Source organism: Anguilla anguilla, chromosome 17 (genome assembly GCF_013347855.1).
Source record: "Anguilla anguilla isolate fAngAng1 chromosome 17, fAngAng1.pri, whole genome shotgun sequence".
Taxonomy (NCBI): domain Eukaryota; kingdom Metazoa; phylum Chordata; class Actinopteri; order Anguilliformes; family Anguillidae; genus Anguilla; species Anguilla anguilla.
In genome coordinates, this window is record NC_049217.1 from 20,039,375 (window position 1) to 20,067,328 (window position 27,954).

The window sequence follows — 27,954 nt, forward strand, 5'->3', positions numbered from 1 at the left end:
GATGTTACGATGTTGCAGAAATGCTGTGTTGCAGCTGGTAATGTTAGTGTTGCAGAAATGCTGTGTTGCAGCTGGTAATGTTAGTGTTGCAGAAATGCTGTGTTGCAGCTGGTTTCTCATCCTGCATGTGCCCCCCCCCCCCCCCCCCCCCAGGCGGAGTACTACCACCTCCTGGCGGAGAAGATCTATAAGATCCAGAAGGAGCTGGAGGAGAAGCGGAGGACGCGGCTGCAGAAGCAGGGCATGATGCCCACGCAGCCCGGCCTGCCTCCCACAGCGCTCCCGCAGGGGCCCGCCGGTCTAGGCCAACCCCCCTCGGCCCTACCACAGGGGCCCGCTGGCCTGGGACAGCCCCCCTCGGCCCTACCGCAGGGGCCCGCCGGTTTAGGCCAGCCCCCCTCGTCCCTCCCCCAGGGGCCCGCCGGCCTGGGCCAGCCCCCTAGTGAGTAAACCCCATGCACCCCCCCATCTTCACAATGATCCTGGATCAGTGTAGACGGGCCCTAGTAGTCCCTCCCCCTTAATCACTAAAAGGTCCTGAAATTTGGTGTGTTCTTAAATCATTTCTTTAGTTATCACACACATACTAATTGGGATGCATTAGTGCGCTCCTAAATGTTTTCATCGTAGGAGCACGTGTGCATCTTGGTAAAAACCTTAGCATAGAGCCCTGTTAATGGGATGTGTCTTCCTCTGTAAAGATGGTCCTCACTCTGACCCCTCCCTGGTCCGGCCCACGGTGCCCAATCAGATGGTGAACAGGATGCAGAACCCTGCAGGTAGGTCCCGCCCAGCTGGGCCGCTCTCCCACGCGAACGAGTCGGTTGCGCGCGTTCTCTCACTCTGGAGTGGAGCTCGTAGCCTCTCCCATCAGCAGATCCAGTGCGGTTCGTCTGTTCTCTTCAGCACATTCCTGAGCTGGATTGCAGCCTAAAACCCCAGTTAAATGTCTGATTGCACACACACACACACACGCACGCATGCATGCAGGCTGTGTGCACACTAGTATAGGTAGCACTGCTCAGTGTGTCTGCCTCTTGACTGTTGATCATAGGTCACAATATTTGTGTTCAGAACAGCTAAGACTGTGTGTGTGTGTGATCTGTCAGGGTTGTGTGTGTGTGTGTGGTGGGTCTGTAGGGTGGGTGTGTGTGTATCATTCCCAGGTTTGGCCAGCGCTGTGTGTGTGTGTGATCTGTCAGGGTTGTGTGTGTGTGGTGGGTCTGTAGGGTGGGTGTGTGTGTATCATTCCCAGGTTTGGCCAGTGCTGTGTGTGTGTGTGTGTGATCTGTCAGGGTTGTGTGTGTGTGGTGGGTCTGTAGGGTGGGTGTGTGTGTATCATTCCCAGGTTTGGCCAGCGCTGTGTGCGTGTGTGTGTGTTCTGTCAGGGTTGTGTGTGTGCGGTGGGTCTGTAGGGTGGGTGTATGTGTGTGTGTGTGCGTGTGATCTGTCAGGGTTGTGTGTGTGTGTAGGGTGGGTGTGTGTGTATCATTCCCAGGTTTGGCCAGCGCTTTGTGTGCATGCGTGTGTGCGTGTGTGTGTGTGTGTGTGTGTGTGTGCGTGTGATCTGTCAGGGTTGTGTGTGTGTGTAGGGTGGGTGTGTGTGTGTGTGTGTGTGTGTGGTGGGTCTGTAGGGTGGGTGTGTGTGTATCATTCCCCGGTTTGGCCAGCGCTGTGTGTGTGTGTGTGTGCGTGTGTGTGTGTGTGTGTGTGTGTGTGCGTGTGATTTGTCAGGGTTGTGTGTGTGTGTAGGGTGGGTGTGTGTGTATCATTCCTAGGTTTGGCCAGTGCTGTGTGTGCATGCGTGTGTGCGTGTGTGTGTGTGTGTGTGTGTGCGTGTGATCTGTCAGGGTTGTGTGTGTGTGTAGGGTGGGTGTGTGTGTATCATTCCCAGGTTTGGCCAGTGCTGTGTGTGCGTGTGGTGTCAGTTTCGTCACTGCTCTAGGGTGTGTGGAGTGCTATTATGTGTATACGGCTCTGTTTGCACTCATGAGTTGTGCAATGGTAAGCCGTGCTCTGTGTGTGTGTGTGTGTGTGTGTGTGTGTGTGTGTGTGTGTGTGTGTGTGTGTTGGGGCTGTTGGCATTGGCCAAAAATGACATTCAATTATTCCTTCTAAAAAAATAAAATAAAAAAAACACAAGTTTGAATACATTCAAATTAAGCATGTTAACAGTTAATTAACTGTTAATCATTAATAAGAATGTTTCTAGATTAATTTTGATTAATTGGTTAAATTTAAGTGTACCGTTTCAATGAATAACCTAACACCAGTCATTAGATTTTACTTTGCAAATTAATTGGTAGGCCTATTTTTAGTCATTTGTTTTATAGGCCATATAGTCGATTTTAAGTTTTTCAGTTAATCATTATTAATAAATGAATGGGTGTTGATCAATTAAAAGAACTGCATGAAATTTGCATCTCTAATTCAAATATGTATTTCTGTTTTAAATGTTGAATTGCATGTCAAACAGAAATTTGACCAGCTGTGTTACTGCGTGTTATGTTCGCAAGACTGCAAACGAATATGAGACATAACTAGCATAGATGCATTTTATTTAACAGACAGCATGTGCATTAATGCAGGATTCTTCATTGTTTTCGTGCTAATCTTTTGGTGTCTGACTTTTGTGTGGTTTATTGATCATAATATTTACAGTCGTTAGTAGCACAGCAAGATTCAAAGAGGAAGTGCTTCATTTGAATTAAATGAAACCTATGTCATGCTTTAGCTAACTTGCTCAACATGAGAAAATTACAACAGAAATCACCCCTAGTTTATATAAAAATATATTTTTAGTTTAAATATTAAATTTTGGATATACTTGATCAGAATATGAACAAAAAGTTAATGAACACTCGAGATGGATTTTAAGTATACAGTATACATTTATAATACTTTTGTGAATGTATTGTTATTTCTTGTGATTGGACAGTACCCTTTGGTTTGTGCTCAGCCTCGCCCCTCTCTTCCTCTCCCTCTCTCTTCAGGGATGAACCAGTTCAGTCAGATGGGAATGCAGTCTCTGGGCCAGAGGTCTACCCCTCCTCTCCAGCTGGGCACGTCCCTCAATCAGGTCTCCACCTCCACCTGCGCCCCCCCCCCCCCCCCCACCCTGTGCCCTTTGCTCAGGGGTTGAGTTCTGACGAGGTGCTGCAGTGCGCACCGCTGGCCGCTATACTGAACGCAGCGGTTTCATGTGGAGGTTAAGGAGCCGTCCGAGCCCTGTGTGCAGCGCAGACACTGAGCAGCAGGGTGCTCGGCTGTTCCAGTGTGGCTGAGTCAAAGCGTGCTCTGTACAGAAGCAGAGCACACATCCGGTATGACTAGCGCGTGTGTGTACGTTTGTATGAACTCTCACACATTCTCTCTCTCTCACACACAGATGGGAATGGGGACAGCGCGGATGGGCCAGCCCAATGTGGCTCAGCTGCAGAACCAGTACCTGCCCCCGGGGCAGTTCCCCGGGTCAGGCCCCGTGGGTATGGCACAGCCTGGGGCACAGACTGGCATGACACAGGTGAGGAGGAGCCTCTCTCAGAACAGACAGCAGCTCACACGCCTGTACGCCTCTCCTCAGATATCCACCCACACACACACACACCTGTACAGCTCCCCTCAGACACACACCCACACACACACACACACCTGTACACCTCCCCTCAGACACACACACACACACACACACACCTGTACACCTCCCCTCAGACACACACACACACACACACCTGTACACCTCCCCTCAGACACACACACACGCACACACACACCTGTACACCTCCCCACCTTCCCTCAGACACACACACACACACACCTGTACACCTCCCCTCAGACACACACACACACCTGTACACCTCCCCTCAGACACACACACACACCTGTACACCTCCCCTCAGACACACACACACGCACACACGCACAGAACCTGGACCCCACACATTTCTTGTCAGTGTACGTGTGTTGAAGAATGCATGGTTTGATGGGTGCACCTCATGCCTTATAACCTCCATCTTGTGCCCCCCCCCCCCCCCCCCCCCTTCATCTGTTCCTTCTGCCCTCCCCCCAGCAGGCCCAGATGCCCACCCCCCCTTCCCTGCCTGTAAGCAGCCCGGTGGCTCAGCCCGGCTCGGTGGGAGGGGCAGGGGGCGGGACTTCAGTGGGCTCCATGGGACCCAGCAGCGTAGGCCCTGCCTCTAACCTGGCCCCGCCTTCCAACTCCTCGCAGCCCAACTCCCACCCGCACTGCCCGCCCCTCCGGCAGAACTCCCCCTCCCCCGCACGCAGCCTCACCCCCACGCCGCACCACACGCCCCCAGGGCTGGCAGGCTCGCAGACCTCCCAGCCCCACACTCCCAACCCCCCTCAGCTGGCCCCTCCTGGCCCCCAGCAGCAGCAGATGCCTCAGCCAATGGGGTCGGGGCTAGGCTCCGATAAGCCCGCCCAGCTACAGCAGCAGCAGCTGGGCGGAGCCACCGCGACCCCCCAGCCCGGGCTCACCTCCTCCGCGCCCGCCCCCAGCGCTCCCCTGCCGCCCCAACTCCCACGCACTCCGGTGAGTACCGCCGCTCGCGGGACTTGGCGGGGACGTCCCACTGGCACGTTACACGCGTCTTACTGTGCCTGCCTTCCCGCCTGCTCCTTCTCAGCGTTCCTTTACCTGCAGTCCGCATGCACCCCCCCCCCCCGCTCCTTCTCTTTAATGCATTTATTCAGTCATTTCCCAGAATTCACTGCCCTTCTCACTGTCCCCCCCCAGCTGTCCCAGAAGTCCTCGCTGACGGCGGACGGCCAGGCCTCCACGCCCGCGTCCGTCAGCAGCGCCGACACGGGGTCCCAGCAGGCTCTGCCCGACGCCGCCGCCCCCCTCGACCCCAAGATGGAGGTGAAGCAGCAGGACGAGGAAGAGGCGGAGATGGAGGGAAAGCCTTCGGGAAAAATGGGCATGAAGCAAGAAGACAACAAATCTGAGGAGAAACCAGAGGTGAAAGTAAGGAAGCGGGGGATGCAGAGAGGGTGGGGAGAGACTGGGAGATAAAGAAGCCAAGGGAAGGAAAGATGGGGAATGGTGTAGGGAGAGGAGTGAGTTGGCCGAGGCGGAAGTGAACACTGATGCGTCAGGCTTAAGGAGCGACAGGCTGTTTCAGTGGAGGTGAGGTCTGCGGAACTCCCAACACCGGGTCTTGCGCACGCCGAACGTTGTCGGCTCTCTGGAGACGTGCGTGGTGTTTGTGCAGCAGTCGCAGTGGGTGTGCAGACAGGCAGGGTCTTTGCTTTAGCTGAAGGTAGAGCGTTCGTGTGGAAGTCAGCGAGCTTCTTCTTGAAGGCCTTCCAAGCGAAGAGCAGTTTTACCATTTTCTTCTCCGCCCGTGACCCGCCAGGTGAAGAAGGAAGAGTCGGCTGGTGACGGATGCAAAGGGGAGCCCATGGAGACGTCGTCGTCAGGGGCAACGGGCGAAGACAGGAAACCGGAGCCTAAGGTGGAGCCCAAAGGGGAAGAGGAGGGGTCAGGGGCATCCGGCGCGCACAGCTCCCCGGCCAGCGCTCAGAGCAAGAGGAAAAGTAGGGTGGCCATGTTTTACCTCTTCAGTATCTCTTTCTCTCTTTGTAACTCTGTGTGAGCGGTATGTATTGCTGTTTATGAGTGCTGCGTATCGCTGTAGCACTGTGAACTGTATGCATTGCTGTAACTGAGTGGTACATATCGCTGTTATTGCGAGTGGTACGTAAGTCTGTTGCTCTGTGTGAGTGGTGTGCATCACTGTGACTGAGCGGTACGTATCGCTGTAACTCTGAGCGGTGCGTATCGCTGTAACTCTGAGCGGTGCGTATCGCTGTAACTCTGAGCGGTGCGTATCGCTGTAACTCTGAGCGGTGCATATCGCTGTAACTGAGCGGTGCGTATCGCTGTTATTGCGAGTGGTACGTAAGTCTGTTGCTCTGTGTGAGTGGTGTGCATCACTGTGACTGAGCGGTACGTATCGCTGTAACTGAGCGGTGCGTATCGCTGTAACTCTGAGCGGTGTGTATCGCTGTGACTGAGCGGTGTGTATCACTGTAACTCTGAGTGGTGCGTATCGCTGTAACTCTGAGCGGTGCGTATCGCTGTAACTGAGCGGTGCGTATCGCTGTAACTCTGAGCGGTGCGTATCGCTGTAACTCTGAGCGGTGCATATCGCTGTAACTGAGCGGTGCGTATCGCTGTAACTGAGCGGTGCGTATCGCTGTAACTGAGCGGTGCGTATCGCTGTAACTGAGCGGTGCGTATCACTGTAACTGAGCGGTGCGTATCGCTGTAACTCTGAGCGGTACGTATCGCTGTAACTCTGAGCGGTGCGTATCGCTGTAACTCTGAGCGGTGCGTATCGCTGTAACTCTGAGCGGTGCGTATCGCTGTAACTCTGAGCGGTGCGTATCGCTGTAACTCTGAGCGGTGCGTATCGCTGTAACTCTGAGCGGTGCGTATCGCTGTGACTGAGCGGTGCGTATCGCTGTAACTGAGCGGTGCGTATCGCTGTAACTCTGAGCGGTGCGTATCGCTGTAACTCTGAGCGGTGCGTATCGCTGTAACTCTGAGCGGTGCGTATCGCTGTAACTCTGAGCGGTGCGTATCGCTGTAACTCTGAGCGGTGCGTATCGCTGTAACTCTGAGCGGTGCGTATCGCTGCAACTCTGAGCGGTGCGTATCGCTGTAACTCTGAGCGGTGCGTATCGCTGTAACTCTGAGCGGTGTGTATCGCTGTAACTCTGAGCGGTGCGTATCGCTGTAACTCTGAGCGGTGTGCATCACTGTGACTGAGCGGTGCGTATCGCTGTAACTCTGAGCGGTGTGTATCGCTGTGACTGAGCGGTGTGTATCACTGTAACTCTGAGTGGTGCGTATCGCTGTAACTGAGCGGTACGTATCACTGTAACTCTGAGCGGTGCGTATTGCAGTAACTGAGCGGTGCGTATTGCTGTAACTCTGAGTGGTGCGTATCGCTGTAACTCTGAGCGGTACGTATCGCTGTAACTGAGCGGTGCGTATCGCTGTAACTGAGCGGTGCGTATCGCTGTAACTCTGAGCGGTGCGTATCGCTGTAACTCTGAGTGGTGAGTATCGCTGTAACTCTGAGCGGTACGTATCGCTGTAACTGAGCGGTGTGTATCGCTGTAACTGAGCGGTGCGTATCGCTGTAACTGAGCGGTGCGTATCGCTGTAACTCTGAGCGGTGCGTATCGCTGTAACTCTGAGCGGTGCGTATCGCTGTAACTCTGAGCGGTGCGTATCGCTGTGTATCGCTGTAACTCTGAGCGGTGCGTATCGCTGTAACTCTGAGCGGTGCGTATCGCTGTAACTCTGAGCGGTGCGTATCGCTGTAACTCTGAGCGGTGCGTATCGCTGTAACTGAGCGGTGCGTATCGCTGTAACTCTGAGCGGTGCGTATCGCTGTAACTGAGTGGTACATATCGCTGTTATTGCGAGTGGTACGTAAGTCTGTTGCTCTGTGTGAGTGGTGTGCATCACTGTGACTGAGCGGTGCGTATCGCTGTAACTCTGAGCGGTACGTATCGCTGTAACTCTGAGCGGTGCGTATCGCTGTAACTCTGAGCGGTGCGTATCGCTGTAACTCTGAGCGGTACGTATCGCTGTAACTCTGAGTGGTGCGTATCGCTGTAACTCTGAGCGGTACGTATCGCTGTAACTGAGCGGTGCGTATCGCTGTAACTGAGCGGTGCATATCGCTGTATGTCTCGCTGGTGCGTATCGCTGTAACTGAGCGGTGCGTATCGCTGTAACTCTGAGCGGCGCGTATCACTGTAACTCTGAGCGGTGCGTATCGCTGTAACTCTGAGCGGTGCGTATCGCTGTAACTCTGAGCGGTACGTATCGCTGTAACTCTGAGTGGTGCGTATCGCTGTAACTCTGAGCGGTACGTATCGCTGTAACTGAGCGGTGCGTATCGCTGTAACTGAGCGGTGCATATCGCTGTATGTCTCGCTGGTGCGTATCGCTGTAACTGAGCGGTGCGTATCGCTGTATGTATCGCTGGTGCGTATCGCTGTAACTGAGTGGTGCGTATCGCTGTAACTGAGCAGTATGTATCGCTGGTGCGTAACCGTGTCCCTTCTCTGTGCGCTAGTCTTTAAGCCCGAGGAGCTGCGGCAGGCCCTGATGCCCACGCTGGAGGCGCTGTACCGCCAGGACCCCGAGTCTCTGCCCTTCCGCCAGCCCGTGGACCCCCAGTTACTGGGAATACCCGTACGTATTCGAACTAGTAACCGAACTAACCTGGTAAGGGACTGCCCTGGCTTCGATTCGCTTCCTTTTCTTTTTTTTCTTTTTTCCTTTTTTTGAGAGACCTCTCTGGTTCTTTCTGTTTCTTCTTTCTTCACCCCTTTTTTTCCCTCCATACCTCTCTCCATTTCACGAGTGAAAGGGAACGGATATCAGCTGAGTGTATAATTTAATTGAAGTTTGACTGTGTGTGTGTGTGTGTGTGTGTGTGTATGTGTGTGTGAACTAGTGTTTTAAGAGATTTGGCTGTGTGTGTGTGTGTGTGTGTGAACTAGTGTTTTAAGAGATTTGGCTGTGTGTGTGTGTGTGTGTGAACTAGTGTTTTAAGAGATTTGGCTGTGTGTGTGTGTGTGTGAGAGTGCGTTTGTATTTTTAAGATGTTTGACTGTGTGTGTGTGTGTCAGTGTTTTTATGAGTGCATGGATCATACAGGTTTTCATCGGAGTGACACAGGCCCACAGACTGAGGATATGTATGTGTGTGTGTGTGTGTATGAGTGTGAGCCTCTCGCTTGCTTCAAGTCTTTCATTTCACTGCAAAAAAATCCCCAAAATTCAGAACTTTTTTTTATCAAATAAAATAAAGCAATACTAAAAACGTCTCTTGCCCCGACTTCCCCCTTTCAGTCCTGTAGGCTCTGCTGTAAGCCTGCAATGCTCAGCCCTGTTACACTTACGGAGGGAGCATCACGCTGTTGAACCCCTTTAAAAACCACGCTGAAGCGGGTAAAACTTCAGGGGGGGTTTTGGGCGTGTGCCGCGCAGTGGTGATCTGGTTGGTGACGCGCTCTGGGGATTCGCTGTGCCCCGTTCCGGGGAGAAGGTCGCCGCTGCGCGCCCCCCTCCCGCCCCTCCCGAGGTCACGGCGGTAAGCCGAGCAGAAGCGGAAGCCCCGACATTAGCGGAATGCTGACGGCTTCATTAGTGCTGCCCGGTGACCCGGTTGCCTGGCGATGGAGTGTCGCTGGCAGTGACAGAGTTTACAACTCGTCAGCCTCGGCTGGGAACTCCTGAACAGAGTTCCACCCGGCTGCCAGTCGCTGGTGTAACACGTGACACTGTTTCACCCCTCCCACATTGTAACTCCTGAGTGGTGTACAGATCTCTCTGAAGAAGTGAACCAGGGAGCAGGGGCACTGGGTGTCATTAAGGGGACCAGCATATGTACACACTTTTATCAGTCACTTGGCATCAAAGCGCCGGTCACTGTATTCCTGGCAGAGAGTCTGCGTTGAAGTCATTTGACGTTTTTAGCCTATTGCTTTATTTTATTTCATTGAATTTAATCTCATTTTTAACCTCAAGCTTTGAAGCTTCCCCTCCCTGAGCTTTTAAGCTTTTTAAAAATTTATTTTAGAATTCTAATCTGAAATCATTTTCTTTTGTGTTCATTGCAAATGCTTCTTTTACAATGCAAGCTTTCTAGACAGTTCCTGGCCAGTAATCAGTATTGTGTTGCAGTCGATTGTGTGTGAGATCCGCTGTTGGTTCAAGTGTGCCAAAGTCAAGCCCGGGACATTACAGCCGAGTGCTTCACAGTAGAAGCAGGGTGTTGGAGCTGTCTCTCTGCTGTCCCCTTCTACCTCCATGCAGTCACTGGAGCAGGTTGCTCTTTTCTCTTCAACGCCAACAGACCTGTATTATGACACGTTGGACTATCTAGTCTGAGACCAGGAGCAACATCCTTAGCATCCCAATTGTGACTCTCTCTCCCACTCACATATGCATTCGCGTGCGCGCACACACACACACACACACACACACACACACACTGTACTCGCCAGGTCACTACACGTATTGTGCATAAGCCGAGTCTTGTTGTCGTGTTTAGTAAAGGCCTGTGTTGCTGCTTGGAGGGATTGATGAACAGGAACTGCAGGGTTTTCTGTAGCAGAACCCGTTTCTCCGGGGAAAGATTTGACTTGGGCTCATTTGTTTAAGTCCAAGGACAGGAGGCTTTTTGAACATGGGGACGGCATGACTCTCCACTTCCTCTCATTGGTTTAGTTCCTCCAGCTATCACTTCATAATCCGGGGAAGAATTGGCACTTTTACCCAAACGTAGCACTGGGAGACGGCCTGATCAGTACAGGTGGGCATCACCTCTTATCGGAAGACCTGAGTCAGCGTTTGCCTGGAAACAGGCCTTGTGCTGAACAGTGCATCTTCCAGTCAGTGATAACGGAGGCGGCATTGTTCTTGACATGGTTGTCTCTCTTGTCCATGGGTTTGATTTTGGCACACTTCTTCACAGTGGTCTCAGAGTAACCCTCACCCCCCCATTGCCCCAGTGTTGTGCCCCCCCCCCCCCCCCCACACTGAAGTTCATTCTCAAAATCTCAAATCTCTAAAATGGCTTAAAGCCTCAGAACCACACAGGGACTTCCCTGTACGACATCTTTCATGTTTTGGTTACACATCTGTTACTAGCAGTGACTTATTTCATGTTTAAACATGCCCCCCCCCACCCCCGCCTCCCCCCGACCCTTTGATATCATGTGTAAGTGGTGACGGCGCTCCCTGCTGAGAAGTCCAGGGCACTCCCAGTCCCTGCACAGGTGCACTTTGGCAATGGGGGAGCTCTGCGGTGACTGTCCCGGTGTGTTGATGATGCTTCCCGCTGCTCGTGTGTCTGCTGTAGTGAGCCGCTGCGCTGGCCTCTAAGGGCTCTGCTTGTGTTTTGCTGTCCATTGCTTGGCCAGTGAATGCTAACAGCAGATACTGCCAGCGTGCGTGCGCACAATGAATGTCGGCACTTCCTTTCGCCTCAACCTTGCACCCCATCTTGCGCTACTTCACAGTATTTCATTATTTCTGCAAACGAGCGGAAGCCAGGTTTCACACCAGAGTAGCAAAATATTACTTCAGCTGTTGAAGTGGCATTGTCTGGTGTGGTTATACATTTTTAATGTGAAATTTGTTTGTTTCACACTACCAGGTTCATCAGTTGACTGAGATGGCCTTGTGTTGTAAAAGGGTGCAAGGTTATGGAAAGAAGGGATTACTGTTATTTTACTGTCTGCTCATGAACCTGTCTGCAGCCCTCAACATTTTCTTCCCTCCCCCGTTTCTCTCCCCTGCTCTGGATCCACAATGACGATGACCCCCATCTTCTGCCAACGATCCCGTCTTCTGCCAACAACCCCACCTTCTACCATTTCTGATTGGCCCACCCAATCTCACCAAAACCAATCCAACCTGCCCTGCCTGCCGATGTATTCTCTGACCCCGCCCTCACAACTCTCCTCGCCCAATCGTGCCTCTGAATTTCGACACTGCTGCCCCTGAACCCACCAACCTCCCAGGACTACTTTGACATAGTGAAGAACCCCATGGACCTGTCCACCATCAAGCGCAAGCTGGACACGGGCCAGTACCAGGAGCCCTGGCAGTACGTGGACGACATCTGGCTCATGTTCAACAACGCCTGGCTGTACAACCGCAAGACCTCCCGCGTCTACAAGTACTGCTCCAAGCTGGCCGAGGTGTTCGAGCAGGAGATCGACCCCGTCATGCAGGGCCTGGGGTACTGCTGCGGCAGGAAGGTGAGGCGGGGCGGTGTCTCTGTCTGTCTGTCTGTCTCTCTCGATCTCTCTCTCTGCCTGCCTGCCTGCATGTGTTTTTAAAAGGGAACCAGCAGGTTTTTCAGAGGTAGACGTGGCTCAGTCAGGGTGGGAGGCAGTGCTATAGAGGTTTAGCAGGGTCAGTGCTATAGAGGTTTAGCAGGGTCAGTGCTATAGAGGTTTAGCAGGGTCAGTGCTATAGAGGTTTAGCAGGGTCAGTGCTGTAAGAGTTTAGCAGGGTCAGTGCTGTAGGAGTTTAACAGGGTCAGTGCTGTAGGTGTTTTGCAGGGTCAGTGCTGTAAGGTTTTAGTGGAGTCAGTGCTGTAGGAGGTCCTCTTGCTGTTCCCTCCCAGCTACTTGCCTTGATGATGCTTAACCTCTGGACCCTCTCTCCTCCTCCCATCTCTCCATCCTGCAGCTGGAGTTTTCTCCTCAAACCCTGTGCTGCTATGGAAAGCAGCTGTGCACCATCCCCCGCGACGCTGCCTACTTCAGCTACCAGAACAGGTCAGTGACTGATCAGTCACACACACACACACACACGTATGCTCACACGCATACGCACCTCAAACAAGCACACCACATACACCTCACATGCACACATTCGCACTTGCCCCTTGTGCACACCTGTGCATCTCACACACACGGACCTCTCACGTGTGCACACCTCTCCCGTACGTGTGCGTGTACACACACTCACGCACACGCTAACACACTCTCACACACACACACAGAGTGATGCCATGCCTGGCAGGTCTTCAGGGGAACTGGCTTGTATCTGCACTGGACATTCCCTCCAGTGCTTCAGGCTAAAGGCTTCTGCATGCTTCAAATGAACTGGTTTTTGGAAATGTCGGATAGCATTGGAAAGCTCCTTTCTGATGGTCTGATTGGGGGGTCTGCGTCCAACTTTTTTTTTTTTTTTTTTTTTTGGAACATTTTTTGAAACCAACAGTCTGCGCCAGGTTTCCGCGGCGATTGGCCAGGTGTGCATTGGGTATGGTTTCAGGTGGTCTGCAAATTCGCATCCGAAGAAGAAATGGAGCTACACCGCTCACATGAACCGCTTGGAGGAAACACTGAGTTAGTTAGTTCATCAGTGTGCATTTATATGACCATTGGTCATTGCCCTTTGAATGCTGCATCTTTGGAACGCAGGACTATTCTAAATATGTGGAATAACACAAATGTATTTTCTTCATGATTTCATTATGACACTTGTAAGAGTAGCGCGATGATATACTGGGATTAGTGGGATGAAATAAGATTCAGATAATGGTTTGGCACAGTTTTGAAGTTTGGGTTCAAGTCATCACCCGTTATCACCTTTAATAAAAGACCTCACTATATATCTGCGTTTATAGAACGCATTTTTTTAAAAATTTTGAAATTTATTTTTTACTGCATTTTGGCTACTTTTTTCTGCGTGAAAACTAACTGAATTCTGTGAAAGCGACCGCTGATGACTCTTCAGGTCACGATTATGAAGACACCCAGAAGTTCTTGGATGGAGATCGCAAACTGCAAAACCTTTCGTACCTACGACAACTTTCTATAGCTACTTCCCATTATAATCCCGCCCCCTCTCTATGACGGACAGCTTCTCGGCCCACCGTCGAGTTTAGCTGCTTTGGACAAAAGGCATGAACAACACTGTCCGGTGTGGCTGGGCAGCGCGTTGTGCGAACCGGTTCGTTTTGAAGCATGCTGAAGCCTTGAAGACCTGCTGTGTGGGTATACCAGCTGTGCCCCACCAGACAGGCTTCAAACCTGCATTCACCTCTGGGGCAGCAAGCCCATTACCTTCCTAGCGCTTAGCCTACGCTACAGGTGACCTGCTAAGAGCTGTCTGTTTTCCCCGGTGGTGTCTAACAAACGGCTGGGACATGCAATTGCTTCTCATCTTCCTTCCCAGAGGCATTGACTCTGCACTTACTGACACGAACACTGCGCACCTGAACATCTTCTAACATCCTGCAGCTAACCGCTCCAGAGAATGTCTGTCTTTATCAGCTGACTGTCTGGCTTTAGCTATGAATGCTTACCCTGCCCTCATACCCTGTTTCCATCTTATTGTCCCTGTTTAGAGAACCTTGGCATTTATAAAGTTGGTCCCTTGCATTGCTCGATTCGTGTTTTCATATGAAAGTAGTGACATCGGCAGTTTGCAAGCTGAAGGCCTAGAATGGAGATTAATGATGTCATTAAATAATGTTAAGCCATGAATTGGCTCTGTCAGTTTTGATGGAAGATGGCAGCCCTGTAGAGGGGGCAGTCATCTTGTGCAAGTTCTTGCTTGTATTTTGCACGCAGTTGCGGCACGTGTACACACTTGCACGTTGATTTCTGCCCAAGAAGACCATGCAAAGAAAATAATTTTTTAAAAATGATGATAAGGACTGGAATTGCAGAAAAAGTGAGGCGGGAGTAGAACGTAGGATATGGGACAGCGCGGCTGGGTGCCGAGCCGTTTCCCGGAGGGACTGTGATTGGCGTTGCCGTCCGCTGCGGGTCTGTACACGCGGCTCGCTGCGCTTTGCGTAAACCCGCGAGTTCGCCGGTAAAGCATCGTCTTGCAGTTCGTGTTCATTTGCTTGGTTTGGTGGCCGCGTGATTGGGCAGCCGGCTGCGCAGACCCCCTGCGAGCTTTGGGCGAGAGGCCGCGCGATGCGAGGCCACCAAGCTGGAGCTTACGGCTAGCACAAACCTTGCTTCAGCCCTCAATTTAGCTTCTGAAATGATTCATGGGAAGATGAATTGGGACCACCTTTAAAATGGACTTAGGAGATTATGGAACCCTGTTGCACCTGTATCTGTTTATATTTCTTCATTTGCTCATTTTAAAAATTTTAATTTGCCCCTCCACCCCGCCCCGCCCATCCAGTTAATTCTCCTGTTACTGTCGTAGCTGTGATGTTGTTTTGCTCAGTGACTCTGGAAGCTAATCTGTGCTTTGCCTTGGCTTTCTGCTTTGTGTTATCTTGGATGTTGTCGTGTCTCCCTGCCCATTTCCCCTCCTTGCCATCCGTCCCCTTGTCCTCGTCTGGTCTGTAACGTTTTTATTTTCACACGTTTTTAATATTCATTTACCCTTCCCTCCCATCGCCCTCTTCTCCCTTTCTCTCCCTCCTCTTTTAACGCTTGTGATGTCTGCATTGGCCTGCTTTGCTGTGACCAATCGTCCACTCCGAAATATCACACACAAAACCCCCAAAATATCCTGCATCATGATTGGCTGCCCTGACGACGACCCCGCCCTCTGCTCCTCCTGTGTGCCCGCCCCCCTTGGCCTGCCCTGCCCTGATTGGTGGCTGCTTCTTCCTGCCCTCACTGTGATTGGCTGTGCTGTGGGGAACGGTGTAGTTCACCAAAATATGGGCTTCTTGCTGACAGGTACCACTTCTGTGAGAAGTGTTTCAACGAAATCCAGGGCGAGAGCGTGTCCCTGGGAGACGACCCCTCCCAGCCTCAGACGTGAGTAATCTGCGTCCCCCTCCCCCCACCCCTACCCCCCCACCCCCTCACCTCCCATACGTGTTAGTCTACCTGTTTACCACCAGTGTTTCTCCCGTGTTTACCACTGCTGGAGTGTGTACAGAATGTGTTCCTCTCCTACTCTGAACCGTGTCTTCAGTTCCCACTGCTTCTCCTCTGCTCTCACCTTTTCTTAGTTCAGTTTTCATTTGCGAATCTTTCTCAGTTTAGCTTTTCTACTTCTAACCTTTCCTCTCTTTCTTGCTGCAGGGCTGCAGGTTTTACTGTGTTTCACGGTGTGTGTGCGTGTTCTGCTGTCTGTAGCTCACTCATTTTAACTCATCGTGTAAGCAAATGCGCTTTCCTGTGCGTCCCTTTAATAAAACTGGATGTTGGCAGTCGCGTAATATGTTGGCTGCAGAAGCGCAGTAGCCTTATTGGGGCTGTAGATGTATGTTACCCTTGCTTAGCTCTGTGGCCGTTGGCCGTTGTGCTGTGTGTGAGGGCTGGTCGTAGTGAGTCTAACATGGAAGCTGGACTCGCTCTGGTTCTGACCCGCTTGTGCCGGGTTTCTCTCTCCTCACAGATCCATCAGCAAAGACCAGTTTGAAAGGAAGAAGAATGACACACTGGACCCTGAATTGTACGAACCTTTTAATAATTTTTTGCCCCCTAACAATTCGTATTTTATTACCTTTGTATGAAATGTGAAGTTGGTTTGGTTCTGTTTATATGGTGTATGAATTGTATTATAAGGCTGTACGTGCGGTCTCACGCCGGTGTGACACCCCTGGGAGGGAGGTGCGGCAGTTCCAGGTGTGCACCGTTGGTTGCTGCATGGGAGAGAGGGAGAGCGCAACGACATCAACACAAAAACGAATAAACGAACACCTTCACCCTTCCCCCTCAGGGGTTCCGGACGAAAACAATAGACTAAAATAACAAAAGAAAGCGAAATTGAGCGGCAGCTTTTCAGCTTGTCGCTCGTAGTTTACCGGCTTTTTAGCCGACCAGCTCCTCCAGCCTCTCAGCAGCGGTTCACCTCCTTGTCGTGCTCAGACAAACACGCAGACAAAAACTAAATGAAGAACCACTCTCTTGGTGTGCGCTCCTGGGCCCTGAACTGTGGAGAAAAGCACACCTTTAAGCACCTGGGTTGATTGGTTAACGCAACCCGGGTGCGTGTGCTCTCTCCTCCAACCGGCGTTGCCGAGACCGATCTGCTTCTCCAGAGGGCTGAATGCTCACACATGCGTAGTAGTTTTTATTTTATTTTAAAATTAGAGTTTTAGTGTGTATACAGATGTGAACAGTCTCCAGGTGTTGCTTAAATAAGACAGTTAGGGTGGTTTTGGGTTGTGTTTTAGGCCTCTTGTAGTGTAGAAGCCCTGGGTAATGTGTGCTGTCTGTCTGTCTGACTGACTGTCTGTCTCTTGTCCCTACAGACTTGTGGAATGTATCGACTGCGGTCGTAAAATGCATCAGATCTGTGTCCTGCACAATGACACAATATGGCCGTCAGGGTGAGCCACGCCCCTTCTCTCACACCACCTCTGGTTTTTTCCTTTCCTCCAACACTCTTGGTTTTCTCTCCTCTCCTCTCCTCCTTTTCTCCACATCCCTTTCTTGCGGAGCGGTGCCCGTTTAACCCCCCCTCGTCTCCTCTGCAGCTTTGTGTGCGACGGCTGCCTGAAGAAGTCCAATAAGACCCGAAAAGAGAACAAGTATGCTGCCAAAAGTAAGTGGAGTAAGTGAACACCGGGGGGGCGCTCATCTACCGTCATCACCCATGGGGCTCTGTGTGTCCGTCTCCTCCCCCTCCCCCTCCCGCCCCCTTCCATTTCACTTTCTCTCCATTCCTAATTTCAGTTTTTTTAAACTCCTCCTAGGTGTGCTGTGACTAACGTGTGCATGGACACACTCACAGACACGTGCGCGCGGGTATGCGCACGCGCGCACACACACACACACGTACGTACAGACACACACTGTAATACACAGTAGTTATCTGCTTAGGGGTTTTCAGTGTACGCATACACAAGGATTTTTTAAATTTTATTTCTGTAATCAGACATTTTCTTTCCCATTTTTATGCTTTTATCTTTTTCTTCAGTACCCTTTTTGAGTAATGGGGCGTAAACGCAACCCTGCACCCCCCCTTTCCAGAAGAGACACATTACCTCACAAGACATTCTGTTAGCAGCTGGAAGGGTTTCGCTTTTCGTTAAAAATTTTTCCCCTCTACCAGACCTGCCCCCATACATTCCTCCCCCCCCCCCCCCCCCCCCCATGATATGGTCGCAAAACTCAACATGTAACAAACTATCTTTTCATTTCAGACGCCCGTCTTGTGAGAGAAGCGGGCGCTCAGAGAGCTGGCGGCCGCCGGTCAGCTGCTGCACAGTGTCTGTTAACCACAGCTTTTCCCTTTGCGCGCTGAAGGCTAGTCGCTGGAGGGCGTTTTTGGGAATCCTATTTTGTGTGTAGGGATGCGGGCACCCCCCCTAGGGAGGCATGTTGCTTCACTGCGCTCCATCTCGGAGCATCTTTGCAACATCATCCTCCCTCCACCGATTTAGTCGGGTTTTTTTTTTTTTTTTTTTTTTTTTCGGCCACTGGGTTTTTCGTCACAGTGAAGGACCAGGGGGGTTATGATGCGGTGGGGGGCGGGGGTGGGGTGGAAGGGAAGCAAGCAGCGATTTGAGAATTTTTTTGTGTCGGGGGGGTGGACGCTTTATTCAATAGACAAAATGGAGAAAGAACCACATGTACTCCAGAGCACGCCTACACAGGGAGATGAGGTTATGTTCCTGGTCCTTCCCCAATACCCCGTTTCTAGTTTGAATTCTGACCAGCTATCCCCTAAACACCCCCCCCCCCACCCCCACCACCCTCAATAGAGAAGGCGAAGAGAATGGAGCAGCAGGTAGGATGGTGAAGAGGGTGGACCAAAAGAGGGTAGGGGATGGGGGGTGGATATCTGTGCGGTGACATTACACACACAGACCCAGTTTTGACAGGTGTTAATGGATGTTACAGGTGAGGAGGAATAAAGTAAGTGGATGTTCATACCTGCCCTGCTCCTAATGGCTGGGGAAATTTATTGTGTAGCACAACAAGCAGACCGCCGTCATGGACCCCACCTGATGGAAGACCGTAAAGACAAACTATTTCTCTTGTGTTCAGTGCAATACAGCCCATCGACCGCTGGAGCTATGTGGCAGTGTGAAGTTGCCATCATTGCTTTGCCGGGTCCTACAGTGCTTCTGTTTTATATGAAGCCTGAACCAGAACCGGTCCTTTTCATTGTCAAGTCAGTTTTTTTTCATCTAAGGTGTTTGGATCAAAAGGCTCTAGGTGGTTCATGTGCTGAACATGGATCGAGGTGGTTTGTGGGGAGATTCATTTGTTCATTGGGATGGGAAATTGTGTTCACCTAACAAGAACCAGTGTTTCTGGGCTGGTTGTGTTTGTTTACACCCCTGCCTCGTGTATGGGCGAGGGGCTTTAGCTCTGACCACGTGGCCCCCTTCATGTTTAACCGGATTCTCTCATTTCTTTTTTCCTTCCCTTCCATCTTTCTCTTTTCATTCTCTGTTGCCTCCCTCCCATTATTCTCCTGTCCCTCCTCCTCCCTTGTTCGGTCTCCCTCTCTTTCCTCTTTCGCAGGGCTACCCCAGACCAAACTGGGGAGTTTCCTGGAGACAAGAGTGAACGAGTACCTCAGGAGGCAGAACCACCCGGAATCCGGCGATGTCACCATTCGTGTGGTCCACGTCTCCGACAAGGTGGTGGAGGTGAAGCCAGGCATGAAGGCCAGGTGAGGGTCATCTGCAACATGGAGGAGATGGTGTGGTAGTGAAGGGGGAGGCTGAGTGTGGCACGAGACCTTAAGTTTAGCAGAAGAAAACGGTCCTGGTGTTAGAGGGGTGCGGTGGAAGGGGGTTAGGGTACAGCCGCCATTTCTCTTGTATTACATTCGGGAGACATGATGAAATCAGGACAAACTAGTTGTGGTGCTGGTGATTAAGATGCAGGAAAAAGGTGAGTGAGTGTGGACAGACATTTAATACGTATCATCAATTTTTCTTAATTCCAGGAGGGCTATTCATACTTGACATGGTACATAATGGTTTCCTGAAACTATTTAAATGATGGCCGTTTGTAAATCATGGCTGTTTTCTGTCCGCTCTCCCTGCAGGTTTGTGGACAGTGGGGAGATGGCGGAGTCCTTCCCTTACAGGACGAAGGCGCTGTTTGCATTCGAGGACATCGACGGCGCCGACGTCTGCTTCTTCGGCATGCATGTGCAGGAGTATGGCTCGGACTGCCCGCCGCCCAACCAGAGGTCAGAAAGCCTTACTTGAGCCCCTCCCCTCCGCTCCACCTGACCAGTTGGGACTCTCCGTGCCCATGTCCCGAGTCAGATTGGCATGTTATTTGAAATCCGATAAATTACTCAATTTACTGTAAGAGCTTCGTGTAAAAAAAAGGTGCACATTCAAGTCCTGAAGAGCCTAGGATGTCCCTTGTTTGGTCATCGCTCAGGAATTTCAGCTGTTTCTTTCTCCCCCATCTTCACTCTCTCTCTGCCTCCCTCCCTCCCTCCTTTCGTTTCTCTGGTCCAGGCGGGTCTACATCTCCTACCTGGACAGTGTGCACTTCTTTCAGCCACGCCACCTGCGCACGGGTGTCTACCACGAGATCCTCATCGGGTACCTGGAGTATGTGAAGAAGCTTGGGTGAGTGAGCGGCGCCTCTGTCCTGCCGCAGATGGGCCTCAAAGATCTCCAATTATTTAACTCATAAATAACTTTTTTTTTAACCGAAATTTTGAAAACCTCCTGGAGATCCCTGAGAATGTAGATACCATCGTATAGAAAAAATAATGTATTCAGCTGAGTGTTTTTATATATTTATGAATATCCATCTAGTGTGTCCTAGCAGGACTGTTAAGCATGTCTAAAGTTGTGTGCTTGCCAAATGGTTTAGGTCATCATGGTCACTTTTTTTGTTGACATAGGCCAAAATGGGTCTGTAACCAATGTGTGTAGAGCTTGTAGGACTGACGCATGCAACTCCCTTGTCTTCAGCTTTACAACGGGTCACATTTGGGCCTGTCCACCCAGCGAGGGGGACGACTACATCTTCCACTGTCACCCCATCGACCAGAAGATCCCCAAACCCAAGCGCCTGCAGGAGTGGTACAAGAAGATGCTGGACAAGGCCGTGTCCGAGCGCATCGTGCACGACTACAAGGTGTGCGGCTGGGGCCAATGAATCCCATCAAAAAGTTTAAAGAATAGGGGCTGCTGGGTGTCTCATATTAACGCCCGTTTAATTTTCGTTACCCCATAGCGCAGTGGTGTCAAACTCGTTGCCATGGAGGGCCGTGTGTATGCAGGTTTTCATTCCAGCCTTAGATCTTGATTATATAATTAGTTAAATTATTTGCTGAATTAGGGATGCAGGTTTGTGCACAATGGTGACCCGACGTCTATGGTGACCCGCATTGTCTAAATAAAAATTTTCTTATATTCTGTGCTTCAATGCAGTTAAACGCATATGGCTGAATGAGTAATTGGACTCAATTAAGGCAGCATTAATTGGTTGGAATGAAAACCTGCATACACACGGCCCTCCATGGCAACGAGTTTGACACCACTGCCATAGCATGTCTCCATGCCTTAATCCATACCTTCTCTCTCCTCCATATTAACCCATACCTCCTTTCTTCTCTTAATCCATACCTTCTCTCTCCTCCATATTAACCTATACCTCCTTTCTTCTCTTAATCCATACCTTCTCTCTCCTCCATATTAACCCATACCTCCTTTCTTCTCTTAATCCATACCTTCTCTCTCATCCATATTAACCCATACCTCCTTTCTTCTCTTAACCCATACCTCCTCTCTCCTCCGTACCTCCTCAGTTTTAACAACATGTTAATGTTAATATGTCTGGCACCTCTATCCTCAGGACATCTTCAAGCAGGCAACGGAGGACCGTCTGACCAGTGCCAAGGAGCTACCCTACTTTGAGGGCGACTTCTGGCCCAATGTCCTGGAGGAGAGCATCAAGGAGCTGGAGCAGGAGGAGGAGGAGAGGAAGAGGGAGGAGAACAGCACCTCCAGCGAGAGCATCGATGTGAGTGGTGGGACTGTGGGGAGGGGACCAGAGTGTATCCCATTGAGCTCTCTAATAGGACCTGTTGGATCTGTGGGGAAGGTTGGCTGTGACAAATAGCAGGGAAAGTTTATTGGTTAGTGTACATTACATAAGGAATTTTGGCCCTTTTCACTGGGATGTCTCACTTTTTTTCCCCACGGAGTGCTCTGCTGGTTTCCATGGGTTGGTTCAGGGTTTTCCTGTAAAAGTCCCTGTGGTGAAGCCATTATAAATGCGCTGTGAGGTGAAGGGGAAACCTTTCTGGCGTTAGCTGGAGTGGTTGTACTCAACGTCTGTCTGTCTTCTGCATCCGCAGGCTACCAAAGGGGACAGCAAAAACGCCAAGAAGAAGAACAGCAAAAAGACGAGCAAGAACAAGAGCAGCCTGAGCCGAGCCAACAAGAAGAAGCCGGGGATGCCCAACGTCTCCAACGACCTCTCCCAGAAACTCTACGCCACCATGGAGAAGCACAAGGAGGTAAAGGCCTGACGTGCACACCTGTGCTCTCTCTGGGCTTTCCGTGAAGCTCATCGGAGTTCGATGTGTCCCTTTCCGCTTCCTAACAGGAACTCTTATGAAGAGTTTGTGCGCATTCGTTATTTTTGCTGCGCCTGTTCCGACCATATCGGTTGTTCCAAAGTGAACAGCGTTGCCTATTGCTTCACAACATGGATGCAGGTGTTGCAGAACTGAGAGAGCTTTAATCTGAGGGAGATGCATTTGCATGGCTCGCTGAAAGAGCCTTCGCATGGGAGTGCGAAGATGTTTCTTCAGCCTTGTGTTCCGTCCCTCCCAAAGGTGTTCTTCGTTATTCGCCTGATCGCTGGCCCAACCGCCAACTCCCTCCCGCCCATCGTGGACCCGGACCCCCTGATGGCGTGTGACCTGATGGACGGGCGGGACGCCTTCCTCACGCTGGCGCGGGACAAGCACCTGGAGTTCTCCTCGCTGCGACGCGCCAAGTGGAGCTCCATGTGCATGCTGGTGGAGCTGCACAACCAGAGCCAGGACCGCTTTGTCTACACCTGCAATGAGTGCAAGCACCACGTGGAGACGCGCTTCCACTGCACCGTCTGCGAGGTGGGAGTTGCAGGATGTTGGGCGATGGGGAATTGTGGGAGTTGCAGGATGTTGGGCGATGGGGAATTGTGGGAGTTGCAGGATGTTGGGAGATGGGGAATTGTGGGAGTTGCAGGATGTTGAGCAATGGGGAATTGTGGGAGTTGCAGGATGTTGGGCAATGGGAAATTGTGGGAGTTGCAAGATGTTGGGTGATGGGTATTGTGGGAGTTTAGGTGGCAGCAGAAGTTTAATTATTGAACACTTTCCTCCTCCACATTTCCTCTCACAGGACTATGACCTCTGCATCACCTGCTACAACACTAAGGGCCACGAACACAAGATGGAGAAGCTGGGCCTGGGCCTGGACGATGAGAGCAACAGCCAGGCAGCAGCAGCCACGCAGAGCCCTGGGGACTCACGCCGCCTCAGCATCCAGCGCTGCATCCAGTCGCTGGTGCACGCCTGCCAGTGCCGCAACGCCAACTGCTCCCTTCCGTCCTGCCAGAAGATGAAGCGCGTGGTGCAGCACACCAAGGGCTGCAAGCGCAAGACCAACGGCGGCTGCCCCATCTGCAAGCAGCTCATCGCCCTCTGCTGCTACCACGCCAAGCACTGCCAGGAGAACAAGTGCCCTGTGCCCTTCTGCCTCAACATCAAGCACAAGCTGCGCCAGCAGCAGCTGCAGCACCGGCTGCAACAGGCGCAGATGCTGCGCAGGCGCATGGCCAGCATGCAGCGGCCCGCTGTGACAGCGGGGGGAGGGGGAGGGGGCGGGGGGCTGCCATCGCCAGGCAACAACGGCACCACAGCTCCCAGCACACCCACGTCGGGCGGCACCCAGCCCCCCACGCCCCAGACGCCCACCCAGTCCAGCATGCCCCCCATGCCCCAGCCCGGGGTGGGTGGCGTGGGCATGCCCCAGCAGCAGCAGCAGCAGCAGCAGCAGCCGCAGCCGCAGCTCCAGCAGCAGGTGGCGCAGCAGGGCGGGATGCCTCAGCACCACCTGCACCACCACCTCCAGCAGATCCCCGGTGGGGGGATGATGAGCTCGCCGCAGCAGCAGCCCATGATGCCCCAGGTCCAGGGCCAGTCACCCTCGGCCCAGCAGCTCCAGCACGCCAACAGCCTGCCCCCCTACACGCCCCGGCACCCTGCCTCCTCCCCGCACTCCCAGTCCCAGGGCAAGCCGGGCCTCGGCCCAGCCACGCCTCCCCAGCAGCAGCCTGCCCCCATGCCTCAGCAGCCCCAGCAGCAGCAGCAGCCCCCGTCGGGCCCGCCCCCTGCCGCCGTGGAGATCGCCATGAAGATCCAGCGTGTGGCGGAGACCCAAAGGAAGATGGCCCAGGTTCAGATCCTTCAGCGGCAGGCGGCCGGCATGATGCCCCAGCACCCGCTCCACCAGCCCCCGCAGCCCCAGCACCCGCACCACCAGCCCCCGCAGCCCCAGGCCCAGCTGGGTATGGGTCACCCCGGGGGAGGGATGGTGGGGGGCCCTGGGCTCACCCCCCAGGCCCAGGCACAGGCCCAGGCTCAGGCTCAGGCTCAGGCACAGGCACAGGCTCAGGCTCAGGCCGCCGCCAGGGCCCACATAGAGCAGCAGCAGCAACAACAGCAACAGCAGCCGCAGGCTGGGCCCCAGAACCAGATGCCCGGCCAGGTGCAGCTCCAGCAGCAGGGAGGCCCCCAGCTCCAGCCCCCACCCCCCCAGCAGGGCCAGCAGCAGCAGTGGGGCAGCCCAGCGATGGCGGGCCAGCAGAGAGCCCCCATGATGGGGCAGATGAGCCACCCAGGCATGGTGGGCGGCCAGCCGCAGGTTCCCCAGGGGCAGCAGCAGCAGCAGCCTCCGCCACAGGCCGGGCACCCGGGGATGATGGCGCCGGTGGCGGGGGTGGGCGGGGCCTCGGGGGGCGGGAACCTCCCCCAGGCCGCGCTGCAGGAGCTCCTGCGCACCCTTCGCTCGCCCAGCTCCCCCCAGCAGCAGCAGCAGGTGCTCAACATCCTGCGCTCCAGCCCGCAGCTCATGGCCGCCTTCATCAAGCAGCGCGCCTCCAAGTACAAGGGCGGGGCAGGGGCCCCCGGGGGGCCCGCTGGACCCGGTGGGGTCCCGGGGCCCATGGGCGGCGGGGGTCAGCCCGTCAACGTGAACCCTGGAGCAGGCGCTCCAGGCTTGCACCTGGGCCAGGGAGTGATGATGACCCAGCTTCAGCAACAGCAGCAGCAGCAGCCGCAGCAAATGCAACAGCGCCCCCTGCTGAGTGGAGGATTGCAGCCGCAGCAGGTCGCAGCCCTTCAGCAGCAGCAGCAACAGCAGCAGCAGCCGGGAGGCATGCAGGCACAGGGCCCCACAATGACCAGCATCCCACCGCAGTTCAGAGAGCTCTTAATGAGGCGCCACCTGCAGCATCAACAGCAGCAGCAGCAGCAACAACAACAGCAGCAGCAGCAGCAACAGCAGCAACAACAGCAGCAGCAGATGAGCAACCATACCCAATTCCAGCAGCCCCAGCCCCCTCAGCAGCAGCCGGGCTACCTGGGCCAGCCCGGCATGGGCCCCCAGCAGCCAGGCCAGCCCCAGCCCGGGGGCCCGCAGCAGGGGAACCAGCCAGGGCCGCCCCAGGGCTACCCGGGGCCCGTGACCCAGCAGCAGGCAGCGGCCGCCGCCATGAGGCTCCAGCAGCATCAGCACCACCTCCAGATGCAGCAGCAGCAGCAGCAGCAGCAGCAGAACGCCATGGCGGGGCTGCAGGGGCCTGACGGCGGGCCGGGCAGCGCGGGCGGAGTGCCTCCCCCCCAGCAGCAGCAGCAGACGGGCCCCCAGCCCACGTCCTCGCAGGCCATGCTCCAGCAGGCCCTGCACCAGCGCATCCTGCAGCAGCAGCAGCAGCACCTGGGCGGCGGCTCGCCGGCGGGCCACGGCGGCAGCCCCATGAGCCCGCAGCAGCAGCAGCAGCAGCAGCAGATGTCCCAGTCCCCCCACCTGCAGGGGGCGCAGCCGCTGCCCTCCTCGCTCAGCAGCCAGGTGCGCTCCCCCCAGCCCTCCCCGCGGCCCCAGTCCCAGCCGCCCCACTCCAGCCCCTCCCCCCGCATGCAGCCCCAGCCCTCGCCCCACCACATCTCCCCCCAGACTCAGACGGGCTCCCCACACCCGGGCCACCTCCCCCCTCCGCACCACCCCGGCATGGTGGTGCCCCCGCCCCAGCAGCAGCCCCCCCAGCAGCCCAACCCCAACAACCCCATGGACCCGGGCCCCTTCGGCGCCGACCAGAACGCCATGCTGTCCCAGCTCGGCGGGATGGGGGGGCTGCATGCGCCCGGGCCGGCGGACATGTTGTCCGGAAACGGCCAGGACCTCGCAGCGAACATTAATCACAGTACCTTAAACATCATGTAGCATTGCAGTACATTCAAGAAACCCAGGCGCCGGGGACAGTGTTAGGATTTTTTTATTATTATTGTTATTATTAATATTATTTAATATTTTTTTTCCAATATAAATGAACTGAACTTCCTATGGGAGATGCTACAATAAATCAACAAGTCAGTGAATGAATAAAATAAATGAATGGTAAGTTATTGCTGTTAATATATTTTTTTTGCTAATTGTGTACAAAAGGGGATAGTTTGTCTTTCTCCTTCAGAGAATAAGACACAGGTAATATTTTTGGGGTTGGGGGAAGTATTTGCCTTTTTTAAGAGATATTTTTAAGATTTTAAAGTGGTGGAAAAATTAAAGAGCAAAATGATTTAATGCAATGGACTTTTTTATTGTAATTCTTTCCTCCGTAAGCCAGTCTCTTGTATCTTTTTTTATTTTTATTTCGCAGTGTGATGTGGATTTGTTATTTTTTTTTAATCCAAACATCACAGCATATCTTCCTTTAAAGTTTGGGTTTGCTGTTATTTTATTTTTTGACAGTTTGTTGGTATATGTACTTTGAGACTGCTACAATTCAAAGAGTATATTTTTGTTAATGACTGTTGGAATGGGGGGTGGGTACGGTTAGTTGAATTTTACATTTCTAATGCTGGTTGCGGGAGTATCAAATAAACTTTAAAACATAGTGTTGGAGGGAAAGCTGATGCAGGTTTCTGTGGCTGATGAATTTTTCATTTTTGTGCCACATTGGAAATGGCAAGCCATTGGACAGAGGTGATCCCCCCCCCCCCCCCTCCACAAACACGCACACACATGCATACACCCTCAGAGCTCGAGTGTGCACATGTGTGCGTGCATGTGCACTCCATGTATTTGACACTTATTTATTGGTTGGGGAGGTGGGGGGGTTGGAGGTGGGGGTGGGTGGTCAGAGTAGCCATGTGCTGTGAGATTGTGCTAATTGTGAGATTGTGGAGTTGGCTTCATTAAGGCAGGCCAGCAATATTATGGAATGGGAATTGGAATGTTCTGGAACTCAGGGGGTGAACTCCTGCAGTGGACTGTATTGAAGAGAACTGAAAACGGGGTGGGGGGGGAGAGATGGAGGACCGGGGTGTACAGCCATTGTTACCCCCCCCCCCCCCCCCCCCAAAAAAACTCTTGCTGCTCCCTCTGGACTCAGACCCAGCACAGAACCCTAAACAAGCCGACTCCCCCACCCCCCCCCCCAGCCTCCTCCGAAGAACCAGTTCCCCTCCACATACCCCCCGCCCCCCTGCCTCTTGATTTCTCTCTGTGCTCAGAACTTTGGGATTTTAATTTAATATTTTTTACTGTACAAAGAAAACACAAAACTGTGGACTTAAATACTGTTTTTTTTATAATAAAATGGAAATATTAAAAAACTGAGTCGTACAGGCTTTTCAGATTGACACAGCCTGGATTTGGAAACGTGTGTTTCCAAGGGTCTTTTGAATTTCTGAAATTGTGAAAAGGTGTGGAAGTCTTGGTGAAAGCGCATTTGAAAAGGAGGACCCTCCGCGCGCGCACGCATGCATGCACACGCTTACACGCATGCATGCACACGCTTACACGCATGCATGCACACGCTTACACGCAGGCCTTTGACGAGCTGCTCAGGTGTGCTGACCTCGGGAATGAAGTCAGAAGTCGCATGTAAAACTGACTTCTGACTCAACACGTCTTGCATATTTATTTCTGTGAGGGGCCATTCACGCAGCTGATGAATGCTTGGTGTTGCTAAATGAGAAATATTTGCTCATTTTTCGCGTAATTAAAGTGGTGGTCACGCTGAAAAGGATCAAACAAAGCATTTCATTTGTAAATGAAGCTAAACCACTGGAAGGAGGTATGTTATTTACATTGCTGTTTAATTACAAAAAAAAAAATGCATTGAAATTGTGTTGGGTGACCACTTGCTCAAATACGCATTTTGTTACTGCCGATTTTACTTACCTACTTTTTAAAAAAAATATGTTCTTTGCTATTTGTTCCCCCTCATTTACCCTCTA

The 27,954-nt window shown here is 52.7% G+C and overlaps 1 protein-coding gene across 11 annotated transcripts in view; it reads left to right on the forward strand.

The window, feature by feature from the left end:
• Nucleotides 1–27,067, forward strand: part of ep300b (E1A binding protein p300 b) — a 40,856-nt gene extending 13,789 nt beyond the window's left edge. Inside the window, exons 10-31 of one of the 11 annotated variants that reach the window (XM_035398482.1) lie at nucleotides 154–442; nucleotides 702–779; nucleotides 2,994–3,079; nucleotides 3,389–3,523; nucleotides 4,070–4,555; nucleotides 4,760–4,990; nucleotides 5,382–5,562; nucleotides 8,124–8,242; nucleotides 11,583–11,822; nucleotides 12,259–12,347; nucleotides 15,204–15,314; nucleotides 15,901–15,957; nucleotides 16,760–16,837; nucleotides 16,985–17,061; nucleotides 18,984–19,134; nucleotides 19,516–19,662; nucleotides 19,943–20,056; nucleotides 20,408–20,573; nucleotides 21,294–21,461; nucleotides 21,799–21,960; nucleotides 22,282–22,563; nucleotides 22,835–27,067. In XM_035398482.1, coding sequence (XP_035254373.1) covers nucleotides 154–442; nucleotides 702–779; nucleotides 2,994–3,079; nucleotides 3,389–3,523; nucleotides 4,070–4,555; nucleotides 4,760–4,990; nucleotides 5,382–5,562; nucleotides 8,124–8,242; nucleotides 11,583–11,822; nucleotides 12,259–12,347; nucleotides 15,204–15,314; nucleotides 15,901–15,957; nucleotides 16,760–16,837; nucleotides 16,985–17,061; nucleotides 18,984–19,134; nucleotides 19,516–19,662; nucleotides 19,943–20,056; nucleotides 20,408–20,573; nucleotides 21,294–21,461; nucleotides 21,799–21,960; nucleotides 22,282–22,563; nucleotides 22,835–25,936 — 6,549 coding nt within the window. In that variant the 3' untranslated portion in view covers nucleotides 25,937–27,067. The remainder of the gene's footprint in view (nucleotides 1–153; nucleotides 443–701; nucleotides 780–2,993; nucleotides 3,080–3,388; nucleotides 3,524–4,069; nucleotides 4,556–4,759; nucleotides 4,991–5,381; nucleotides 5,563–8,123; nucleotides 8,243–11,582; nucleotides 11,823–12,258; nucleotides 12,348–15,203; nucleotides 15,315–15,900; nucleotides 15,958–16,759; nucleotides 16,838–16,984; nucleotides 17,062–18,983; nucleotides 19,135–19,515; nucleotides 19,663–19,942; nucleotides 20,057–20,407; nucleotides 20,574–21,293; nucleotides 21,462–21,798; nucleotides 21,961–22,281; nucleotides 22,564–22,834) is intronic. The other 10 variants (XM_035398485.1, XM_035398491.1, XM_035398484.1 and 7 more) reach the window with 10 other exon arrangements.
• Nucleotides 27,068–27,954: the final 887 nt, after the last annotated feature.